This window comes from Protomyctophum parallelum (genome assembly GCF_964188405.1).
Source record: "Protomyctophum parallelum genome assembly, chromosome: 15".
Taxonomy (NCBI): domain Eukaryota; kingdom Metazoa; phylum Chordata; class Actinopteri; order Myctophiformes; family Myctophidae; genus Protomyctophum; species Protomyctophum parallelum.
Window position 1 is genome coordinate 40,616,451 of NC_139710.1, and position 26,814 is coordinate 40,643,264.

General features: G+C 43.9%; 1 protein-coding gene across 1 annotated transcript in view; it reads left to right on the plus strand.

Annotated features, from left to right (window-relative positions):
• trpm3 (transient receptor potential cation channel, subfamily M, member 3) overlaps window positions 1-26,814 on the plus strand; it is a gene marked incomplete at both ends in the record, with an annotated part of 354,059 nt that overhangs the window by 276,422 nt on the left and 50,823 nt on the right. Inside the window, 5 exon segments of the mRNA XM_083783495.1 lie at window positions 1,208-1,243; window positions 1,802-1,942; window positions 5,227-5,256; window positions 14,532-14,824; window positions 24,791-25,019. Of these exon segments, the coding sequence (XP_083639621.1) occupies window positions 1,208-1,243; window positions 1,802-1,942; window positions 5,227-5,256; window positions 14,532-14,824; window positions 24,791-25,019 (729 nt within the window).

The following is a 26,814-nucleotide window of genomic DNA, read 5'->3' on the forward strand; positions in this document are numbered from 1 at the left end:
AGCTCACAACGTGTCACGCTGCGACGCGTTGTGAGCTTGTAGATCTGCTATTTTCAGCATGCAACCAAGTGTAAAATGACTTATACTGGATCTCTTGTCCACTACTCCCTAACATTTTAGTCTAGTTTTTATTTATTGACAAAATCGTCCAGTATATTTAGTCTTATAGTTTTAGTCGCATCATAGGTTCCATTTTAGTCAGTGAAAAGTCAGTTAGTAACATTTTTCGTCTTAGTTTTAGTCGACGAGATCAACACTGGTAGCTATACCATTTTGAGCAATTGCTTTTCTCTTCTTTTCACACCAGGGACCCCCAAATAAAAAATGGATTTGACTGTGGACCCCCCCCCCCCAACTGAAACAATAAAATACATATAATACCTCACTTAGAGAACCACCGCCATAGAGCTCTTTAGACGAGAGGATTCCGTGTATCCCATCAGGCCCTGCTCTCTCTCTCCCATGCCATGACTAAAATAGATTTCACATTAAAACATTTATAAAACTTTTTTTTGTTTTTTGGGGCGACAGCCCCTCCAACGCCTGGCTTTTTGAAATGAGGTCATATTGGCAGCCAAGTCTATGGACTTTTAATGTTTGTTTTATAGAGCACTTTAAAGGAGCATTCAGTGATTTGGAAAGAAAAACCCGGTCCGCCCCGGTAACAAGATGCGTGCACATGCATGCACTACAGTGGCGGGGACGCGCAACAGGTCAACACCACATGCACCAAGGCCCGCCCCCGCTCGATCATGATTCGTGGAAGGCCCCTCTCTATCCTGATTGGAAGAAGGCTGGGCCACCTAACCAAAAACGAAACCTAAGGTTTTGTGACCCTCAGGGGTTAACTGGGGACAGGGAGGAACTCCTTATATGGTCAGCACACTCTATAGTAGGGAGGATTTTCACATAAAAACAAAAAAAATAAGTGTTATTTGAATTATGTGAAATCACTGAATATACCTTTAAACAAGCATTACCAGGCGCCCCTCACTTCACACGAGTGTGATTTTTATTTCTAAAGGATTTTGAATTCTGGATGTTATAGAGCTACATTTTGAATGTATATTCAAAACATCTAGGTATTGTTTCCTTTTGAAAGATGTGAAATGTATTTCTCCTTTTGGTATGAAGGCTTTCCGTGGCTAAGCTATAAGCGCTAGCTGAGCCGTTACTCTCACTGACCTTAATGTGTGTTCTTTCCAAGCGAGAATATCCAGGTTTCAGTTGGATCTACTTCAAGGTGAATCCGATGGCCATGTTTTTTTTTTCTCTCTAGCAAAAAAAAAGAAAAAATGTTTGATGTGGATTTTTGAAGTCTAGTTCTTTAGGCATGTAACGATTTATCGTGAATCATTCACGACAAATAAAAAATTATATTCATAAGAAAATGTATCGTGATGCAAAGAATTGCCAGAAGAAAATACAGCATATTTGTAAGAGAATTTTATTGATAAAACAACATTTTATACTGTATTGAAACGAGCATGAAAGAATACGCGGCATCGTTGAAAAAAAATGTAGAATGTAGAAAATTTAGAAAAAAAAAGTTTTAAGATGTTTCGGTCATTTGTCTTTAATATGTTTTGTTTAAAAAAAATCGTATTAAATTATAGTGTCGTGATTCAAATCGTGAGTTGAATCCTTACATGCCTAATCTTCTTTCTTATATCGTATTATTATCTTCCTTCTTGTATGTACCTTTGAATTTCTACGGCTGCTGAACTTATAATAAGCAGCTGTTTTTTTTAAATGTTGTCTGTAAAACAAACTCTTCGGTGCTTGGGTTCGGTCTCCCCAGGGCAACCTGCCGCCAGACTACCGCATCAGCCTCATCGACATCGGATTGGTCATCGAGTACCTGATGGGCGGGGCCTACCGCTGCAACTACACCAGGAAGAGGTTCCGGACGCTCTACCACAACCTCTTTGGGCCCAAGAGAGTGAGTCGCTGCACCTCGCATCATAACAGACCACCCCTTCCTTGGGGGGGGTGGGTTCTAGGGCATTCACTTCTACTCATTTTTACTAGTTGACTATAGTTGCCTAGTTTACTAGTTGAGTAGTTGTTTATTAACCTATTATGTAAAAGAATATATATATTTGTACATTTAAAAATGGTGTACATGATCTTGAGGCCTACAAAATCACAATCTTATCAACTAGTCAACTAGTACCAACAAGGTTGACTAGTGGATTTACTAGTCGACTAGTTGATTAGTTGCTTAATGCCCTAGTGGGTTCCAGGTGGTCCCCACCTAAATGAGAGTTGGTAACCAAATGGAGCCTTATAAATATCTATCTATATAGCCTCTTCATTTTACGCTCTCAAGAGTTAAATTATTGTTATACATCTTCATTAATTAATTGACAAGAAGCCTGAACAATTTGAGAATGTAGAATTATTGTGATAACAATTAGTCTTGGCTAAATCTCATCAAAATTGGTCTGTAGCTCAAATGCCGAATAAATAATGGGCTTTGATATAAAAATGGTTGAAAACCACTGAAAAGCACATTTAAAAACAATTGTCATTGTACCAAAGTGCTGTCACAGAACAACCACACAACAAATGCAGACAGTATAAGAGCACATAAGCATACTAAATTATCATAAAAACAATGGATTTAAAAAAGCCAAATAATATATGACGGGCACTGAATGAATGAACATGCCGCTGTATGTGGTGGTGCCGAAATATTTCGGCTCGTCGGACATTTTCATGTGGCACCGAAGCGCCAACTTTATGACATCATATTTTATAGTCTATAGTCCAGAACCGGACCAATTTTGTAAAATAAAATAGGCCCTTAGCCTCAATGTGGTCGTTGGGACATCCTGTATAGCTCCTGCAGGTCCGTTGAGGTGCAGGCCCTAGTGGTGTGTGTGTGTGTGTGGTGTGGGGGGATAATTGACCCTCCGTTGTCAAATTTAGCTCTTGAAACGGGGCTCTTAGATCCTCCAGGCTGTATGGGTTTGTGTGTGCGTGCATGCGTGGTATCTGGTATGATAGAACATACATATCTCCTCTGTCGCGTGGAAACCTCCAAAACTGTCGCTTTTCAAGGATTCAAATAAAAAAATGGCAAAAGTCGCAGTTCGACGAGCTAAAATAAAAACGAGCTTGTAGATCTGCTATACTTTAGACGCTTTTGTGTGACACAGACAGTGTGGTGTGATCAAGTATGGCGTTAATAATCTGGAGATAAGAGGTTCTTTCTGCCCGACGACCGACGATATAGTGCAGCATGTGGAGCAGTGGCGACAGAAGTAGGTGAGTTAAATATGTTGGGGCTGGTTTTAGGCTGCGGCCTCTCGCTCTGCACAGGGAGGTCGACCACTATTTCTGTCACATGTACGTAGCTTTATGTAGGCTGGCCTCTCTACACAGCATGCAGTGTTGCAGCATGCAGCTCACAACGCGAGCATGTATAGATCTATTTTCAGCAAGGCGGCATGTGGTGCGACCGCCTTCTTCAGAAGCCAAGTAGAAAACTACTTGGCAGTAGTGTAAAGGGAAGAAAGATAACACACACAGAGAGAGGCCAACCGGATGCACACACGAGATAAACATGTCTTAAAAGGTATATTGGAGGTGCTTTGATCTGGGATCAGCAGGAATGTAGGGCGATCCAAGCGGGAAGAATATTAAGCATACTGTGTGTATCATTATCATCATCTGATTATGATTATGATGATATTGGCAAATGTGGAATAATGCATTTGGCAATCTACTGTACCTGCATGGCACTCTGAAATTTCTATTATACGCTCCTCCTCGCCTCACCGTTTCCATGTCTGCCACACCGTCGCCACAGCAGGTGTGATCATTCAATGGAATTGTGCACAGCTGTGTCCACGCTGCCATTTCCCTGCGTGACAGCGTGGCTTTGCGTGCCTGCATGTGTGCATGTGTGCGTGCGTGCGTCAGACAGACAGCACAGGAAAATTGATGAAGCGAGCATGCACGACCAAAAAACGAAGATCTGAGAGAAATGGAGCGTAGAGAGAGAGAGAGGGAGGTGGAGGGGAATCTGGAGCTAACATGATTTGTTTGCTTACTGAACATTGAAAAAGAGCTCTATCTCACACACTCACACACACACACTCACACACGCACGCACAGCGCACGCACGCACACACGCACGAACACGCTCACCCAGAGAGAACAAAGCTAGATAGAGATATCCACATTCTCCCCACATGAGGATAGAGGCCTGCTGGGATATTTGTACCTTTTACGTTGTGTTGTTGTTGCTCTCGATTAAGAGCGTCTGCTAAACGCCTAACTTGTAAACAGAAAAGCACACACGCCCAAACATTGTACCAGTTGTACACACCCCATGAAGCACACACGCCCAAACATTGTACCAGTTGTACACACCCCATGAAGCACACACGCCCAAACATTGTACCAGTTGTACACACACACACCCCATGAAGCACACACGCCCAAACATTGTACCAGTTGTACACACCCCATGAAGCACACACGCCCAAACATTGTACCAGTTGTACACACCCCATGAAGCACACACGCCCAAACATTGTACCAGTTGTACACACACACCCCATGAAGCACACACGCCCAAACATTGTACCAGTTGTACACACCCCATGAAGCACACACGCCCAAACATTGTACCAGTTGTACACACACACCCCGTGAAGGCTTGAATTCATGCAGCTTTTTGTTTTTCCCCTTTTTTGTTTGCTTTTTGTTGCATTTCTAAGCCGATCATTAATTTTGGCGAACGGAGACTCTTTGAGACGCCACTGATCTTCAAACTGTTGGCTTAGGAATACAACGAAAAAGAACAGAAAAAAATAAAAATCCTCAAACATATACTGCACTGTACTGTATATGTGCCATGTTGAACTTATAGAGTATAGAGCGCCAAAGTCCTGACGTCACTCGCTCGTGCCCTCGATTCCCCTGGTTCACGGAAGTCATTTCTCTATGGAGAATAACATGGGCTCATCTTAAAATCGTCTAAGCATTGTGGTCCAAAAAGAAACAAGCTGTCTCGGCGTTATTGAGGTGATCTAAAATCCTCCCTATGGGGATTACAATGCAAATAAAAAGTACATGAACCCGTGGAGTTGCGACCTCTACCGATATTGACGTCAGACTTCGGTGCTCTATAGTTGCTCTATAAAACGCTTTATCCACAAGCTGTTGTTCATTTTGTTCATTTGTTTGTTTGTTTTTCTTTGTTTGTTCTAGCCCAAAGCGCTGAAGCTGCTGGGGATGGAGGTGAGTGCAGCTTCTCTTTCCACCAACGCTGTTTGTCTGTGCAGGACGTGCAGAGAATGTTAGCACCCAACGCATGTTGAGAGCTTGTAAATCAGCTATTTTCGGGGCGTAACCCCACACTCTTTAGCTGCTGAAGATGCGGCATACGATTTAGGGCGCGTATGAAATATTCTTTCAATGCAAAATGTCGCGTTGAAGTCTTTTTTTTATTGGCCTAAAATATTGTCTATATACATACGTTCATGAATCCACTTGTTGACCGGCTGTCAGCATTGAGCATTTTATTTAATAGGGGTTTATATGTGACCATACCATTAACATCCTATATAAGGCAAGACTTTCAAATTTGCATTATGCTTTAAGTAACTTGTGACATGTCAAACTAGGGGTTTTTCATGATTCTGAATCCATTTCAAGCATTAGTTTTGCACAAAAAATACCGTTTTAGCCCAAGGAGTGCTTCCCTGATCTTCTAACCTTCAGCTGACAACTGGCTAAACCTCAAAGTGTTCAGCTTTCAAACAAACCATCAATGCCAACACATTGACCTGATGATTTGAGTCGGTGTCCCCAGCTCTTATAGTGCTGCCATTGTTTAGTGATCACAACAACCGTATGATGGTCACGCTTATTCATTGAACCTAAGTGTCACGGTGCGTTCACACGGGCAGAGGCGACGCAAGCCAGCGACATGAAGATGCAAAGATGCATCCGAGTTTGTAGCTGCTGCAAACGTTACAACGCCAAACAAATGAGATGAACTGGCTTCAACTTCAGATACAAAGATACAAAGGGAAAAATATGCTGTGAAGCTTTGCAGACGATGGGACGGTAGCTAGTGACGGTAGCTATGCTGTACGCAGGAGCATGCGCGTGTGTTTGTTTACAAGTCAGATAGTCGCAGCACGTTTTCAGGAAATCATAAAAAAATATTTGTATGGACTTTTGATATGAACACACAGAAATGAGAATCTTCCCATTTTTTTGGCATCCATTGTTGGGTATGCCCATATGATGACCACGGATATGGTCTAAAAGTGTGAAAAACGTATTTTCCATTTCAAGACTTTGAGATTTTGAGACATTTTTAAGACTTTGAGATTGTGCCAAATTCACTTCATTCATTCATTCAATTGTGCACAAACTGCAGCGGCGCCTGAACAAAGTGGTGGTGTTAGTCGTGCATGGTGACGGTTTGTATTGTGTGTGACGTCAGCCCTGAACTCTGCCTAGGCTATATAAAGTGTGATAACTTCATTTAAAACCCCTTTGTTTAAGATTTCAGAAATATTTAGCAAGATTTTTCAGATTGTGAGTGAGTGAAAAATCAACTGTAAAACATTTACACTCAATCACATCACATCACAGTATAGCAGTCTGTGTGAGAATAAACCACTGCTCCTGTAAGGTATGAGGTCTCCCCAGACTTGGGTCAGCTTTACCGAGCGTCCACATGGCTTAAAGTCTCAGGTCTACCTTCATGAATACGCACAGAGGTCCCACAATGACAAGGACTGCCAAATGCAGAGCAATGGCCAGATCCTCTCAGCCGCATTTCAGACGATCAGCAGCTCTCTAAACAGCCAGAAACACGAAGACACGAACCGACCGAGATCGGGCTGTCATCAACAGCTTACCGAGACCGTTGCACCTCAGCCTGCAGGAGAAGGGAAGACTCACCGGACGACTTACACGGGAAGGAAACCCCACATCTGTGCACACTGTGACAAGAGTTTCAGTGCTTTATGTCACCTGAAGAGACACCAGCGCATCCACACTGGAGAAAAACCCTACCACTGTAAACAGTGTGACAAGAGTTTCAATCAGTCAGGTGACTTAAAGATACACCAGCGTATCCACACTGGAGAAAAACCCTACCACTGTAAACATTGTGACAAGAGTTTCAGTCATATAAGTAACCTGCAGACACACGAGCGTATCCACACGGGAGAGAAACCCTACCGCTGTAAACATTGTGACAAGAGTTTCAATCATTCGGGTCACTTGAAGACACACCGGAATATCCACACGGGAGAAAAACCTTTCCACTGTAAAGAATGTGACAAGAGTTTCAGTGCTTTTAACAACCTGAAGACACACCAGCGCATTCACACTGGAGAGAAACCCTACATCTGTAAACAGTGTGAGAAGGGTTTCAAACAGTTAGGTGATTTGAAGTTACACCTGCGTGTCCACACAGGAGAAAAACCTTTCCACTGTAAACAGTGTGACAAGAGTTTCAGTGCTTTAAAGAACTTGAAGACACACCAGCTTATTCACACTGGAGGAAAAACCCTACCACTGTAAACATTGAGAAGAGTTTCACAATGTATCCACATGGGAGAAAAACCCTACCGCTGTAAACGTTGTCAGAAGAGTTTCACAATGTATCCACACGGGAGAACACGGTGTCAGAGGTGCCATAAAACAAAAAGACGGACATGAAAGCATAGATATTAAAAAAATAGATGCCTCATTGAACGCTGCAGTTCGTTGGAGCGATGAGTGTTGAAGGAGGGGTGGAAGAATTTACACTGGGAGAGGAAGTACGCCGGAAGTGTGGAAGGCACGTTACGTCACGCTGCCACTCAAGTGATTACTGGCCGGCCAATCACAACGCATCTTATCCGGGATTTACAGACCTGAGCATGCGCTCTGACGCATGCTCTTGCTTCCGCGGTGCTTCGCAAGGAATCTCGGGAAAGTTTTGTCCTTCCTTGATCACAGACACTCCAGTGCCGGAAAGGGAGTCTATGTTTATATGTCTACGTGTGAAACAGCCCCATGAAAACAAAGGAAATGCAACCACCACTATGCATGATGGGATACATGTCCTGCAGTACTCTCTCTGAACGAGAGAGATTCCAATGCTGTTTTCTCACATTAGGAGTTTTAACTTGACTTCAGTTCTATACGCTGTTGTTTCAAAACTATTTACTCAATCTAACAAACCAATTGTTTTGGTGTTTTGCTGTGATTCCCATGCTTTCATATATCATATCACATGAAATTGATTCTTTGTTTGACCGGGAGCCATCGAATGTCACAGAGGACTGGTGTAAATTCGTCTCTTGAACGGGTACTGGTGAGCAGGTGGACAGCGGCGTTCTGGACAGATTAGAGTTTATTCAGGACTTGAGAGGTGGTGCCATATTTAGAGGATGCTGTTGCAGTAATCACGGCAGGATGTAATGAAAGCATGGATGAGTGTTTCAGCTGCAGAGAATGACAGACAGAATCGGAGACAGGCAATGTTCTTGAGGTGGAAGAGCGCAGTTTTGGTAAAAAAAATAAAAAAGCACAAGACTAAACCTGAACCCAACCTTAACCTTGTAAAACTAAGCCTAAAGCTGACCTTAACCTCACTACTCTAAACCTAATATATGGCAATTTCACTAGTCACACTGTCACAGTAATATCCATGCAACACTTTTAGTAGTGACTCGTATCATTGAATAATTCTCCATACATTTATAAAACTCACAACATCCAAAGAATGGCAGAGATCGTCCTTTTGTATTTTATGGGAATTTATTGAAAAGTCCAATCCCTTATTTCCATTCACAACAGAATTCCTCCTGAGCTTCTCTCAAAAAGGATCCACTTGAAAATAATAAACTGGTTTAACAACACCAAAGAAAATAATAAAAACACGATAGGTTACATTCCTTTACTAAGTTTACGATTACGAAGTTTACGGTAAAAACGTGTGTCGTTCCACTGTTGCATCAGCTCAACTCTGAACTCACTTTCGCTTTTCTCTGATGTCACTGGTCAATTTCACATGCACAGTTCGCAGCAGTAGTTATTATATCGCTCACAAATAATACAGAATACTTGAAAATATATCTTAAAATATTGCAATAAACAATACCTAATATTAGGAAACAAACACTACAACAATATGTAAATGCTAATAATAATAATAATAATAACAATACGTCACCTCGTTATAACACAACAATAATAAACCAAACATGCAATAATATTGTAAATCCCTCAGAAAGTGTTTTTACGTGCACCCTGCTGAGAAAAGGCTTTAACCCATTCTGACCTGAGATCAGATTCTAAAAATGTCTTCTACATCCTGACAGTTTTCATTCTGACCTGAGATCAGATTAAAAAAATGTCTTCTATGTCAGTCGCTCTTCGATTTTTCAAAAATAGCAGACCTACAAGCGAGAAAATAATAATCGTACGTACTGTAGAATCAGTGCAGTATGATGAAGCGTTTGAAAGGGGAAATCGCCATGAGGAGGAATATCCGATTTCCTCCGTGAGTGATGGTCTGATGTGATGCGTGGACCTTTTTTCATGTGCTTAATTCAAAGCGAGGCCGTCCAGTCAAATAGTGGAGAGCGCCCTAAGCGGCCTTCTGGAATCACTTACAAATGCACAATATCCATCAATCCATCCAGCGTCTGGAGGCCATGTATAAATGTTTGATGACTGCACTCGAGGTATGGATATTATGTATGACTCATACGTTATGATGTCTGAGCGATGCGCTGCATGGGAGACCTCTGTTTGCATTTGGCAAAGGGGCTAAACCCACCCACCTGAATGGGATTACCAGGGACATGCACACATAGAGCTCAAAGGGAGCCCCTGCACTTTTACCCGTCTGTAAAAAAAACTGCGCTCTCCAGACCACGAATGCAGCATTTACTATGGTGAAAGAAATGCAAAATGCCACTCCTCTTCCTTTCCATGCCATGAAGGCAGCATTCAGAAGAATTGCTTTTTTCCTGAACTTGAGCGCAGCATTTCGCGTTGAACAAATGTGTTTAGAAATCTATGTCGTTACACCGCAGCTCCACTAGATAAAGACCGCTACGTTACACCGCTAAACCGCTACGTTTCACCGCAGCTCCACTAGATAAAGAGTGCTGGGTTTGCGCCTCGAAAATAGCTAAGCTCTCAACGCGTCACAGCCCGACACGTTGTGAGCTTGTAGATCTACTATTTTCACTATTTTTGTCCAAAAGTGCCCTCTTACGGGATTTCAGCCCCTGCCTCTCTAACACTCTCTGCACGTGCCTGGACGTGCTGAAATAAGAAATGAAATAGCCTTGCAGATTAGCTACTTTCTTCTTTTTTTTAATATATTTTTATTGGGTTTTTTACATTTTAAAATACAAGACATATGACCACAAACGAAACATAGGAGATAAAACAAGAGACAAAACAAAACAGTGAACAGAACAAAGGGAAACAAAACAAAACAGACCCTCATAACTATCCACCCGCCCTCGCCCTCCCATGCCCCGGGGGAAACAGAATAAGTTACTGTGCTTGAGATTCCTGCATTAAAGTAATTAAAATTAAATGCTAGCAATAATGGAAGCAGTGTAACGAAAAAAACAAACAAATTAAGCTATTTCATTTTCAAATGTATACATACATACATACATACATACATACTGTACATATCTACGTCTACATACATACACAGGTCCGAGCACACATACATGCACGTACACATATACGCATACTCACAGTAGAGGGGGGGGATATTGGAATTAGTTCCTACTTAAATTGTGGTCAAGGAATTAATGTATGTGATTAGCTACTTTCGCTACCAAAGATGCAGTGTACACCATTTCAACACAAAATGCTGCGTTCAAGTTCAGGAGAGGTACTATTGTGGGGAAAAAAGAGGCAAAGACTGCATGACGAATCTGACGATTGAATAGTTCCAGACGCAACGACAGACAGACAGACAGACAGACAGACAGACAGACAGATGAGAGCGTCTGATGAGAAAACTCGGACGGCCGTTAGAGTTGATTGAGTTGGATACTGTTTCTCCCTCTAACATTTCATCGTATTTCTAGTTTATTGAAATAATGTGCCGCACATTTATCTGCCCTGTGCATAGCCTACTGCAGGCCTGGTTGACTGGATTTAGAAGACAGTTTGAAGCTCTTTCTACTAAAATGATTTATTATTTATAATAGAGAAATGGAGAAATCCTGTCATTTAACATGCATCTCAATGCGTGAGAAGGGGAGCTTGCCATCACAGAGTGGAGTTGTGGGGCTTAGCGAGGGGTAAATTGTAAACTTTACTGTAAAATGCTGTTGTGACGGCCAGAGTCACAAGTGACTCTTAAGTGAATAATTAACAGGCCATCACCAGGTAACGATGATTGACACCTGGCAATCTCCCTACTCAGGTTATAGTTGCCACAGGTGTGTCACTCTGTGTGTGAGAAAACAGTTTGTGTGCTGGCAGCAGCTCTGAAGGACAGTGTCCAGCACTCTGCACTCTACCTGTTTGTTTATTTTTTAGCTCGAGTTAGAGCATGTTTAGAGATATATGCACCCCCTGCAGAAGAAGGCCTGCCGTCGAGACTCTTCAAACTCTGTGATACAATCCAGGGAGGAGAAGTAAACGGAGGAGGCGAATTGCTGCAGGAGGCTTGTTTGCCTCTGTTTGAGTGACCGAGTGGGACATTAAAACACACTCAGAGGTAACCCAGACAAACACTAACATTTGGACAACAAACAATAACATTTGGACGACAAACAATAACATTGGGACAAAAAACACTTCATTACCAGCAAGGACAAACAATAACATTGGGACAAAAAACACTGCAAAAACAGCAAGAGGATCTTTATTTTGTTATCATTGACTGTACTCACAAAGACTGGTTGTGGGCTTCCTAAGGAGTGGTGAATTTAACCCCATTTGTACACAGTTGAACATTTCAGTTGAACATTTATTGAATATATGATTTTGGGGGTTTTCATGATTTTGTTGCTTTTCATATATGAATATTGAATGCCTTTTCCTGCTTTTGTTGTTTTATTTAAATGTTGTAACCTAACCCATAACCCCTGGTTTCAATATAAATTCTGTTTCCTTGAACTACCTGGCTACATAAAAAAAGGAGAGGCTAAGTCCTCTCTGGTAGGTACACACCTGCCTGGCACCCCAAGCTACTGAGGAAACCGTTACACTGTATAGTGATGGAAGATTAGATGTGTACATTTATTCGACCGAAACGTCTGTCTGTCCGTCCGTCCGTCCGATGCTCCTCTGAGCCTACAACAGCCGGACCATGAAAACCCATTTTCCCCTCCATGCAATCCCAATTCCCTCTGTCTGCCGGCCGCGTGCGTCCCTCTGTCTGCCGGCCGCGTGCGTCCCTCTGTCTGCCGGCCGCGTGCGTCCCTCTGTCTGCCGGCCGCGTGCGTCCCTCTGTCTGCCGGCCGCGTGCGTCCCTCTGTCTGCCGGCCGCGTGCGTCCCTCTGTCTGCCGGCCGCGTGCGTCCCTCTGTCTGCCGGCCGCGTGCGTCACAGTCCTCAATAACCGCCCACCTGTCACTGTGACAGCGGTGGAGATCACCAGAGATCAATATGTCGCCCCGTTAAGATGTGGCCTAAACGTCTGGCTGACTGACTAAATGACTGACTGACTGGCTGGCTGGCTGGCTGGCTTACTGACTGACTGACTGGCTGGCTGGCTGTCTGTCTGTCTGGCGTTGTGTGGTTCTGCAGTGACAGCAAAGCCAACCTGGAGAGTCATTACACCCCCTCAAAAAAAAACCTCCCGTCAAGTCAATTAAGGGCTCAGCTGAGCCTGAGAGCCACGCTGATGGCCTGTTGTCTCTGGTCCAAACAATGTATTTACGGTTTACGTATAACGGTGGTTCACAACCTTTTTAGCTCAAGACCCAAAAGAGATACAGCTGACCCAAACTATAGCGAAAACAGCAGATGTACAAGCTCACAACCATAGGCGGCGGGTGCGTTTTACCTTTGGGTAGGCTATAGAATTGCGTTGGGAGGGGGGGGGGGACGACTCTCGCGAGGCCGCCGCCGCGGATTTATTTATTTCCCAGATGGTCTAAAAATGAGTTATTTAGCATACTTTTACCAATGAATTAGCCTATACACAGACAACGACTTTTGGACGTATTTTTCTCAAGTCTCGAGTCAGTCAGTCAGAGTAGATTACCCGGCGGTGTTGCTGCCCCTCATGGCTCCCCTCATGGCTCTTGAAAGACGGCACAGAGACAGCAGTCACTCCGCTGAACGTGTCAGTGTTGCTGCAGTGGTGTGAACTGTGAACCGTGCGGACATTGACTGGTGGTGCTGAGTTCTGACAGCCACTCACTCTTGCTGTTTCCCAAAACAAACCAGCGCGCGCTACTCTTTGCTACAAAGCGACTGGAAGGACGAGGTTTACAGACATACCAATAGTAGTCAATCATAATGATTAGGCCAGTTGCTGTATCGTGTATAGCCTATCCGATCAGCGATCACCAGGGGGCAGCGACAACACACACACACGCACACACAATAGCCTTCTATAATGCTGCGCACATATATTATATATATTAAAAAAAATACCCAGCATAATTTTTGGGAAGGCTAAGCCTTCCCTAGCCTTACGCACCCGCCGCCTATGCTCACAACCCGTCGCTTCGCACAGTGCCGTGAGCTTGTAGGGGCGGTGGTGGCTCAGGGGTAGAGTGGCTGGATGGCAATAAAGTATATTTTACTCCCACTACACTAACTAAACTACTAGAGACAAAAGGCTGAATGAGTTTCTCTATACTAAATAGCAAACTGCAGACTGTAGGCCAAAGCATCAGACGATCGGATGAAGAAACACGCAGGCAGAGAGGTGAACTGAAGATCCATGGGGTTGTATTTATTGAAGGCGAAAACCAATACAGAATAGCATCGCTTCCCGCAGCCCATGAGCTGTGTGCCACGGGAACACACGGACAGAGCTACCCACCTCTCGGTGGTCAGCCTGCCATAAGACCCCCTATTTCCTTCACAACATCAGATTATATGCAGTTTTACATCAAACAGTGGTTTCTGGGTGTTGGTTGATTTTACATACATAGGAATAGCAGATGCATACATAATCAAGTGACCTCTTGTTGAGACAATAGTATGCTAACTTCCTCTCACACCTGACCAGCCATGGTACTTGACTATGCGTGATTGCTTTCAGCTAGACAGACAGACGGACAATTGACTTTAGCACAGAATGTAGTTGATTATAGCATGATATAGTATAGAATTATTTGTCCAGATACGACAGCAACCGCAAGGTTGCCAGCTCGAACCCGGGCTCCCCCAGAGTTCGTGTCGAAGTGTCCTTGAGCAAGACACTGAACCCCTAATTGCTCCTGATGTGCAGGTTGGTGCCTTGCATGGTTTCCGCCGCCATCGGTTTATGAATGTGTGTGTGAATGTTGTAAGTTTTGACCCCGAATTTCTCCTCCCCCCTCTGTGACATGCACGCAGGACGACATGCCCATCCGCAGGGGGCGCCAGAAGACCACGCGCAAGCGCGAGGAGGAGGTGGACATCGACCTGGATGACCCTGAGATCAACCACTTCCCCTTCCCCTTCCACGAGCTGATGGTGTGGGCCGTGCTGATGAAGCGCCAGAAGATGGCGCTGTTCTTCTGGCAGCACGGCGAGGAGGCCATGGCCAAGGCGCTGGTGGCCTGCAAGCTGTGCAAGGCCATGGCGCACGAGGCCTCGGAGAACGACATGGTGGATGACATCTCCCAGGAGCTCAACCACAACTCCAGGTGAGTGCTGATGGTTCCATCCATCCATCCATCCATCCATCCATCCATCTTCAACCGCTTATCCAGAGTCGGGTCGCGGGGGCAACAGCTCCACCAGAGAGATCCAGACTTCCCTCTCCAGAGCAACATTAGTGACTTCCTCCTGGGGGATCCCGAGGCGTTCCAAGGCCAGTGAGTGTATCTGATTGCATTAGATGACGTTAAGCAACGTTAAACTCACTTTTCCACTCACTTTGCTACTCGATTTGCCACTCGATTTCTCATTCATTTTATGCATGTGACTGTGTCACTGCGACCCAGCTAGCCGCTAGTGAGCCAGTCAGCGCAACATTGTCATCATGACATGCCGGCCCATAATACACAGGCACACACAATCAGTCGCTCCACATTCAGAGCGTTGCGTTGCTCGGCATTCAGCCAATACAACAGAGAATTCGCGGATGCGGTGGCTTTTTTCTCTCCAGGGTTCGCAGAGAGGTGTGTCGCGGTCCGGTCGTGGACTGCGGTCCGCCTGTTGAGGACCGCTGCTATAGGCTATAGCCTATTGACAATTCCGTCAACAGATAAGAACTAGACCAAAATGTTACGGTGGGGACTAGTGGAGAAGAGATCTACAAAACAGAACTATAAAAGACAAGTCATTTTAATGCCTGGTTGCTCCCTACGCACCCCAACCTGCACCTTTTCCCAATATTAATCTATTTTTGGCTCTAAAAACCTTTCCGCAAGATTGGCCTCACAAGGTCCGCTTGTGGGGATATCTGGCCCTCATAAATACCTCTCTCACGCTCGTGTGTGTGCACGTACTGTACACACATCGCTCGCACACACACGCACGCACACGCTCACACTGTCGCACACACACGCACGCACGCACACACTCGCACTGTCGCACACACGCACGCACACACGAAGTAGAGGTATTTTCTTGGTTCTTACGTGAACTGTAACTCATGGAATGTTTTCTGTGCTGAAATATTGATGCAGTGTTGAGCTGGGATACATATCCAACTACCCTAGCTTGCCTGCACGCACACTCTTCCATCATTCCCCGAACAGTAAAACAGTTTGGACATACCAGTTTCCCACACAACAATGAGGATAATTTACACTGTATAATACACAGTACATGCCTATGGTTTCCCTGCATTGTGACCTGCTTTACTTATACTGTCAGTGGTGGAAAAAGTACTTGTTTTGCTTAAGTATCAATACGGCAATGTAGAACTCTGTTACAAGTAAATGTCCGGAATTTAAAATGCACTTGTAATAAAGTGCATTTTACAAGTAAAAGTATTCATTATGCAGAATGTCTCATTCAAATGCATACAAATTTAGTGATGCACCGAATATTCGGCCACAGAAAATATTCGGCAGAAAATGGCTAAAAATGCATTTTCGGTCTATTTGGTTTCGGCCTGAATAGGCAGAAAATGTATCACCGAATAGTGTATGCAATGAATGCATTCAAAAGAGCTGAATAAATGTTTTATGGACCTATAACAGTGATTATTATTTAAGTTATGTTTTGCCCTAACAATTTATTTTGCCATAAAGCAGGTCGCTTTAAGGTACGGCCATGACAGCAATCTTAGGAAAAAAAGATATATAATATTAATCATCATAGGATATTCGGTTTCGGCCAAAAAATTCCTTTCGGTGCATCCCTAATACAAATATTTTGAAAATAGACGATCTGCAAGCTCACAATGTGCCACATCACGACACACTGTGAGCCCCAAGTGTAAAATCAGTCATTACGACGGCATCAAAATGCAACCAAGTGTAAAATGACTTACTGGATACTGGATCTCTTGTCCACTAGTCCCTTCCTAACATTTTAGTCTAGTTTCTATTTGTTGACGAAATTGTCAATACATTTAGTCTTAGTTTTAGTCATCATAGATTAGTTTTCATGTAGTTTCCATTTTGTTTTCCTCAGTGAAAAAAGGTAGTCGACGAACATTTTTTGTTTTAGTATTAGTCGACAAAAACAACACTGCACCTCTCTAGTTATAGTAAAGTACAAATACCTCAACATTTTACTCAAGTACAGTACTTAAGTGAATGTACTTAGTTGGTACTGTACTAGTTTTTCCACCACTGTTTACTCTACTGTCTGTGTGTATCCCACTGAGCCTTAACGACACACATAGAGAACAGCTAACGACATGACGCACCCCCCCACACACACACACGAGAACAGCTAACGACATGACGCATCCCCCTCCTGTGACGACATACATGCTCGTTAGTCAACGACGTGCATGCTCGTTATAGTTAACGACACACATGTGAGACCGAGACGCAGACAGACAGACAGACAGAATTGAATTGAAAAAAACTACTTTCCATTGGTTCAATATTGTTGACACACACAGACGTAAAGGGTGTTCAATGAAAATGAATCATACGTAAGCTAAGTATGTGCTGATGAGTGAATGTCTACATCAAAAATGCTATTCGAGTTAGATAAGTTGAGCCTTAATTTGCATATACGCCTGTAAGGTCGTCGGGCTATAGGGCAAGTGCTACGGCAAGTATATTGGATAAGGAATGTGAAAAGAAAAGAAGACAAACATCTCCAGGAATGATAAAACATAGCATAATAGTCCCCGACGGAAGTATACGGCACATATCGAGCATTAATTAATTCAACGAAGACATGATCTTTTTGGTCTCCGTCTCTGCATTGTCCTCTCCAGGGACTTGTAATTGTGGCTCCACACTCCACAGGGACCTTACGGAGATGTAGGAACTGTCATTTATTTTTGCTATATTTACACGTATTACTGGCTTATTCAGGCCGTATTTAGTGAATATGTAGAGAGCACACAACGTAAGCAGTGTTTGTTTGAGTAATGTAATGTGCATGCTTTAGGGCAGGGGTGCCCGCATTCGTTTGACTTGACAGCTACTTTAAAAATGACCAGCAAAACAAGATCTGCCCACCAAACAATTACCCCATTGCTGAAAACAGTTTAAAAATGTACCTGGAGGGGCTTTGGAATTGCGGTGCTGGCGTTACGTTTAAAGGACCACTTCACCACTTTTCAACCTATCTTCATATAATAGGTCCTCACTAATAATCATGATAAAATGGCACTATTATTTTCTACTCAGTCTGTCTCATAGGAGGGCTGTGGGCAGTTTAGAAACCGTCTTCCAGTGACATCATCTTTAGGCAGATTCTTTTTTTTTATCAAGTTTTTTTTACAAAAATGTTTAAATTTTCATTATCGTGAGAACGATGGCTTCCATTTTCCCATTGCAACTTTTCAGGACTAGAAAGCCCGCAGTTTTTATTAGCTTGTATTCCCCATCGATGATGTCACTGGAAGACGGTTTCTGAACTGCCCACAGCCCTCCTATGAGACACAGAGTAGAAACAAATTGCGCCATTTTTTCATGATTATTAGTGAGGACCTAGTATATGAAGATAGGTTGAAAAGTGGTGAAGTGGTCCTTTAAGACAAACACACTCGGAACGAGATATAGAGGGGGAGATTGGAATTGGTACTTTTTTGTTTTGTATAACTTATGTAATGCTTGTGCGCAACACTCATGAAAACATAATATTTCATTGTGGGTTTGAGCTGACAACACCTATTTGATGTCAATCAATGAAGTCGCCGTTTAATTTAAGTGACAGATGCCTTTAGTTTTTTTTTTCCTTTTTTTTATTATATACATTTAGGGGCATGTCATGTCATCTGCATGTTTCTGTACATGTAAACATTGTCAATAAACATATCAATCAATCAATCAATCAATCTACCTGCACGGCCTTTTGATCTACCTTTTGGGGTTCACGTCATCGATCGTGTTCACTAAACGTAAAAAAACATTATTTTCTTCAAAATAAAGTGTTGATTTTGTCAAATTGCAAATATATAGCGGACCTACATAAGCTTGTTGATCAGCTCTCAGCAATTTTTTTGGGACGCGACCCTGCACTCTTTAGCTACTGGAGAAAGATGCGGGCGTTTTTTACGACATGGATTTCTACACGGAGGCCAAATTCTTTCAACGCAACATGCTGTGTTCAAAGTTCAGGAGAGTTCGGAAAAAAGGCAATTCTTCTGAGCGCTGTCTTCGGAGTTTGTTAGACATACTAACAGTCTGACAGGCATTAGTCCGACAACATTGTCACTCCCGACATGCGCGGCAGGTTAAAACGAACCCATGGCTTCCCGACATGTGCGGCAGGTTAAAACTAACCCATGGCTTCCCATCATGTGCGGCAGGTTAAAACTAACCCATGGCTTCCCGACATGCGCGGCAGGTTAAAACTAACCCATGGCTTCCCGACATGTGTGGCAGGTTAAAACTAATCCATGGCTCCAGACATGCGCGGCAGGTTAAAACCAACCCATGGCTTCCCGACATGTGTGGCAGGTTAAAACTAATCCATGGCTCCAGACATGCGCGGCAGGTTAAAACTAACCCATGGCTTCCCGACATGTGCGGCAGGTTAAAACTAACCCATGGCTTCCCGACATGTGCGGCAGGTTAAAACTAACCCATGGCTTCCCATCATGTGCGGCAGGTTAAAACTAACCCATGGTTCCAGACATGCGCGGCAGGTTAAAACTAACCCATGGCTTCCCGACATGTGTGGCAGGTTAAAACTAACCCATGGCTTCCCGACATGTGTGGCAGGTTAAAACTAACCCATGGCTTCCCGACATGTGCGGCAGGTTAAAACTAACCCATGGCTTCCCGACATGCGCGGCAGGTTAAAACTAACCCATGGCTTCCCGACATGTGTGGAAGGTTAAAACTAACCCATGGCTCCAGACATGCGCGGCAGGTTAAAACTAACCCATGGCTTCCCGACATGTGCGGCAGGTTAAAACTAACCCATGGCTTCCCGACATGTGCGGCAGGTTAAAACTAACCCATGGCTTCCCGACATGCGCGGCAGGTTAAAACTAACCCATGGCTTCCCGACATGTGTGGAAGGTTAAAACTAACTCATGGCTCCAGACATGCGCGGCAGGTTAAAACTAACCCATGGCTTTCCGACATGTGTGGCAGGTTAAAACTAACCCATGGCTCCAGACATGCGCGGCAGTTTAAAACTTCACCTATGGCTTCCCGACATGCGTGTCAGGTTAAAACTAACCCGTTGCTCCCGACATGCGTGGCAGGTTAAAACTCACCCATGGCAGTGCGGGTGAGTGATTAGGTAGTTAGCCCCCCCACACATGCACACACACATGCGCGCGCACACACACACACACACACACACACACACAGATCTCATTTATATATGTCTATCATATTTCACTCATCCTCATTGTCTGAAGACATTCCTGACTCCATTTGGGAGGTGATGGTCCTCGCTGCGACCCCTGCAGTCACTCGTTACAAACATCGTTAAATGAGTCACTTCTAAAATTGGCAGCAAATTATGGGGAATTTCTTTATTACATTATGATGTCGGAGTGTCCTGTCGGTTCTGGAAATAACAAAATGTGTTGATATGAAACACTTGGTTTAAAGACATCGATGTGTTGCTCCCTCCGGAAGGAATGCTGTTGAATGAATGATGAATTCAGGGCCCTCTCTGATGTGGTTTGGTGACACCAAGCGTGCCATCAGGCATCATTTTGAACAAAGAAGTGCTTTTGAGACATAACGGGCAGTGGTGGAAAGTAACTAAGTACATTTACTTAACACTACTGTACTAAAGTACAATTTGGAGGTATTTGCACTTTACTTTATTTATTTACAATTTCTACTCCTATTTTGGTTGTTATTATCACAAAACATGCATTAACCACTTCAGCCATTTCAGTTTAGGCCAATTTGAAAATAGCCGATCTGCACGCTCACAATGCCTTGCGATGTGATGCATTGTGAGCTTGTAGATCTGCTATTTTCAAAAGACTAGCTGTAAAACATTCTTGCATATTGAGTATACTTTCTACGTTTGGTACTCATTACATTACATTTAGATACCAATACCTTTGTACTTTTACTCAAGTACATTTTGAATTCCGGACTTTTACATGTACTACCCGTAACAGAGTATTTCTATATTGCAGCATTGATTAATTTTACTGCAGGTAAAAAACACTGGAGTGCGTTCTCCACCACTGGTCACGTGTATATAACTAAAAAAGGGAAAAAAAAAGCTGGCACTCACACAGGGCTGCTGCTGCCGTGGAGCTTGCTGAAGTCCAATTATAGTTTGAGGACAGCCATGTTTTTACAGTATAGGTCAGCCTTAAAAGTTGGCTGCGGAACGGAGACTTTAATAGACTGCATTACTGAAGAGCTGGCAGGCTGTGAAGCATGGCGTCGGTGCTATAACCCATTCAGGACGGGAACCCATCTCGCTGTTCTAAGCATTATATACTTTAGCTATTGAAAAATAGCAGATCTATTGCTATGCTATTTATTTATTTTTAATCTTGAAAATGTGGCGCAAATCTTTGAATATATTCTTTCACAGCGAAGGGGAGGTGGGAACTACATATTTTCAGTTGGGGGGGGGGGGGGGGGGTCCGTGGCCAAATACAGATAATTCTGGGGGTCCTTGACGTGAAAAAGGTTGAGCACCAATGACATAGAAACAAGTTTTTTTCTTTTTTTTCAGAAAACTGTTAGGATTCAGAAGACATTTTGTAGAATCTAGTGTCGGGTCTAAACGGAATAATCCACTGTAACCACTGTGGGAGGGTGAACCAGGGGTTCTATTCCATGAAGAACAGATCATATACAACAAGCCTGGCCCAGAGCCACAGCGTATATACCTTAGAGTATACTGTATATTAATAGAGACGTCACCAGATTTCTCCTCCCATCCACTTGCATTAAGTTGCTCTAAAGCGCATGAGGCGATTTCACTCCTCCTCCCGGGTAGGAACAGAGTGCATTCTGTGATGGATTGGACCCAAACACATTCACGTATGAAACAGCGCTCACGTGTCATTGCCCCATAACGTGAACGTGCGCAATGATAGTCAAGGGACCAGTGCTGGCTCGAGCTGCAATACCAAATTCGGCCACTATGTCCATTTCGCCTCAGGGTTTCCTCCGGGTGCCGTCTCTATTAATATATATATACTCTAAGCACTGGTCTAGAGGGGAGGGTAGCCTGGCCCAGCCAGCGTGCTTTCTGGTCTAGAGGGGCAGGTAGCCTGGCCCAGCCGGCGTGCTTTCTGGTGTAGAGGGCTGGGTAGTAGTGGAGGATATTAAGTCAATATTTCATGAGAATCGTTCAATTTATGGTACAAGCAACAAAATTGGCACACGAGTGCTTCGGAATCTACTCTCTCAGAAAAGTACGTTGTCCACTTGAAAAAACAAAATGGACACCATTTTTCAAGATGGCCGCCAAATGAAAAAGGCCTTTTGTGGCGGTTCTGGACAACCGTGGGTCCGACCGACTCGAGACCGGGCACTGCACTCCCTGTGGGTGTGTGGAACGTGTGTGTCGAATTTGAAGTCGGTGGAGCAAACGGTTCTCGAGTTACGTGGATTACAGACGTACACACACACAGAATTTGTGCAATTAGCAGATCATTGGAACGGTTGTTCGCTTGGTGATACAAGCGTGACATTTGCCGTGAACATTCCTTTGGTCAACTCTTTCACTTTTTAAACTGAGCCATCCAAAAATCCAATATGGCGGTGATATTTCAAGATGGCCACCAAACTAGACTGGTTTTGCATTTCAGCATATATTTGGCTATACCTTTGTGATGTACTGTACCATACTACTGTATAATACTGTACGGCACTGTAGGGCATCATACTGTACCATACTGTATTGTACTGTACTGTACAGTACAGTACAGTACCATACCGTACCGTACCGTACCGTACTGTACTGTACTGTACTGTACTGTACCGTACTGCATGGTACCATACTGTACCGTACTGTACCATACTGTACCGTACCTTACTGTATGGTATCATACTGTACCATACTGTACCGTACTGTACTGTACTGTACCGTACTGCATGGTACCATACTGTACCGTACTGTACTGTACCGTACCGTACCGTACCGTACTGTACTGTACTGTACTGTACTGTACTGTACTGTACTGTACTGTACTGTACTGTACGGCATCATACTGTACTGTACCATACTTTATGGTATCATACTGTACCATGCCGTACCGCACGTTACTGTACCGTACTGTACTTTACCATACTGTACTGTAACATACTATAGTGTACTGTACAGTACCGTGTGTGTGTGTGTGTGTGTGTGTGTGTGTGTGTGTGTGTGTGTGTGTGTGTGTGTGTGTGTGTGTGTGCACGTGCAGGGAAAAGGGGAGGGGTCGTTAATGTGGAAATTGTAATGTAATTTGTGTCACAGTGAAATGTTGTGCAATAACAGTATGTCATACAAAAGCAATATTTGTACAGTAAATATGACATGGATGTAGTGCAGATGGATTTCTGTGGCATGCATCATTTTTTGTGCATAGAGAGATGTGTGCTAATGGAGTGATTTGGTTTGAGAAGTCGGACGGATAAACGGACATATTGCTTTGCATCCCCTATAGTAGTAGGATCTAGGATGAGCATCAAAACTATATATTTTAAATACTTTTCATTAGCACATGCTTGAATTTTACATGCCATAGGGCTGGACCACACATGGACCCCATTTGGTTTTGTTTTCTGCATCTTCCTCTGTGACCTGCCACCTTCATGTCATCTCTCACAGCATCCTTAAACCTCGTCTTTGGCCATCCTCTTACCTGGCAGCTACATCTTCAGCATCCTTCTCCCAATGTACCCTCATCCCTCCTTTTCACATGTCTAAACCATCTCAACCTCACCTCTCTTGCTTTATCCCCAAACCTTCTAACCTGGGCTGATCCTCTAATTCAGTCATTTCTGATAATGTCCTTCCTTTTCACTCCTAATGAGAACCATAGCATCCTTAATTCTGCCACCTCCAGCTGTGCCTCCTTTTCATCAGTGCCACCGTTTCCAACCGTACGGCATGGCTGGTCTCACTACCATCGTATACATCTTCCCTCTCACTGGTAGCCTTCTGTCACAAATATTTCCTGACCCATACTATGTCCCATATTCTCAATACATTGGCTTCTCTTGCTAGAACATTTCCATCTCTATACTCACCTTAACCTGTTACACTACTGTCTACTGTCTGGTCAATTGGTACAAATAATCTTCTCCCTCCCTCACCATCTCTCTTTGCACTTACTGTACATCTCAAATAGCCCTGACCACTTCTTAGCCCACACCACCTGACATCACATCTCTCTCTTCTTACCCATCATCTAAAAAAAAAAACAATGGGCATTGCCCATTGACATATATTCAAGTCTGTGTGTGTGTCTGTACATCTGTAATCCACATAACCCGAGAACCGTTCGCCCCACCGACTTCAAATTCGACACACACGTTCCACACACCCACAGGGAGTGCAGTGCCCGGTCTCGAGTCGGTCGGACCCACGGTTGTCCAGAACCGCCACAAAAGGCCCTTTTCATTTGGCGGCCATCTTGAAAAATGGTGTCCATTTAGTTTTTTCAAGTGGACAACGTACTTTTCTGAGAGAGTAGGTTCTGAAGCACCTGTGTACCAAATTTGGTGCTTGTACCATAAAGTGAACGATCGTGTCATTAATATCCTCCACTATAGCGCAGCACGGAGCAAGCGCTGGAGAATATGTTACTGAACGTTTTTGGACACACCGACTTATGTGTCTATCCCAAAGGTCAAATTAGTCTTCGTGATTTTGGGGGATAAACAATTACTTCAAGAACAGATATACAATTGCGTGTGTTTGTGTGTGTGTGTGTGTGTGTGTGTGTGTGTGTGTGTGTGTGTGTGTGTGTGTGTGTGTGTGTGTGTGTGTGTGTGTGTGTGTGTGTGTGTGTGTGTGTGTGTGTGTGTGTGTGTGTGTGTGTGTGTGTGTGTGTGTGTGTGTGTGTGTGTGTGCGGTGTGGTGCGTGCGTGTTCCAGAGAGTTTGCGGTGCTTGCGGTGGAGCTGCTGGACCAGTCCTACAAGCAGGACGAGCAGATGGCCATGAAGCTGCTCACCTACGAGCTGAAGAACTGGAGCAATGCCACCTGCCTGCAGCTGGCCGTGGCCGCCAAGCACCGCGACTTCATCGCGCACACCTGCAGCCAGATGCTGCTCACCGACATGTGGATGGGCCGCCTGCGCATGCGCAAGAACTCTGGACTGAAGGTAAGGAACACGTGTGGATGGGACGCATGCGCAAGAACTCTGGACTGAAGGTAAGGAACACGTGTGGATGGGACGCATGCGCAAGAACTCTGGACTGAAGGTAAGGAACACGTGTGGATGGGACGCATGCGCAAGAACTCTGGACTGAAGGTAAGGAACACGTGTGGATGGGACGCATGCGCAAGAACTCTGGACTGAAGGTAAGGAACACGTGTGGATGGGACGCATGCGCAAGAACTCTGGACTGAAGGTAAGGAACACGTGTGGATGGGACGCCTGCACATGCGCAAGAACTCTGGACTGAAGGTAAGGAACACGTGTGGATGGGACGCATGCACATGCGCAAGAACTCTGGACTGAAGGTAAGGAACACGTGTGGATGGGACGCCACATGGGTCTAAAAAAAAGAATATATAGCTGTATATACAGCAATAAGAATAAGACTATATTTTTCAGGAAATAAAAAATATATACATTGTCATCAAAGTTGGTGTCGTTACTTCATATATTGTCAATGACTTGCATGAGAGTGGGAGAGGTGGTGGAGTTAGCTGATTTTTAGCAGACAGTTTGACTGTCCAATGGAGTTAAGATTTTGTTTTAAATGTGTTTTTTCCACTTTCCATTGATTCGATATTTTCGAAACAACACACAGACGTAAAGGGTGTTCAATAGCACTGATTTATGGAGGGGGAAAAAATCTAAAACCTAAAAAATGGAGTTATGAGGTTTCCTCCCGACAGCAACGATATGCAATGCGCACACAATAAGCGGGTCTGTTTTCAACAAGAGCCATTAGAGCGTTGCAGTCCCTACCAGGACACAGGAAACAATTCACAGTTAATTTTCCTCATAGACATTTCAAAAAGTATTTTTTTAAAGACCTGTTAAGCCTCGTACAAAGCAAACTGGAGTTGTGACAAATCATGACAACAAACACAATTGTTTGGGCCAAACAAATAATTAGAAAGAAGAAGAAAAATGTCAGATTACAACACTTTTTTGTTGTTTTTCTTCTTTGTAATTATTTGTTTTATTGTGTTTATACTTTATTGTCATGATTTGGCACGACTCGAGTTGGCTTTGTCCACAGCGTAACCGTCTTTAAATAAATACTTTTTGAAATGTCTATGGGAAAAATGCATTGGAAATCATTTCCTGGGTCTGGCGTCGTCATGAAAGGGGGCGGGGCTGCAGCGCTCTATAGTCCTGTTCTGAAATGTGGGTGAAGTGTGTGTGGTCAGAGGTGAAAGGTCACAGTTATTTATAATCAGGAGCTGAACTGGGAATATCAGAAGAGATGGACTCATTTTACAGTGCACGCACCCACGCACGCACGCACGTGTGCACACACAGATCAGGGAAAAGAGAGTAATGAGCAGACTGGGTCAGATGGCTGGGTCGCCCTCGCACAGGTGCTGAGAGAGAGAGAGACATAGAGAGAGACATGGAGAGAGACAAAGAGTACAGTACTTAAGTAATGTACTGTACATTAATGTAACTACATGACTGTAGGAATGTATACAGTTACTTTCCGCCACTGTTCCTAATAGGCTACTCTGTTTAGCCTGTATGCCCGGAGGAGAGGCTCACCTCTTACCGACTCCTCATGGGCAGGTGTTTAGTGTCCTTAATTATTAAGTCTTAATAATCCATGTGATAAGGTGGTTGTTTAGTGTCCTTAATAATCCATTAGTTGCCTCAGGCTGTGCTCTGCATGCGCTGCAGCGTGACTAACGTCCCTGGACCCTGACGCTCGCCTTAGCCCAACTTTGAGACGTGACTGACCATCGCA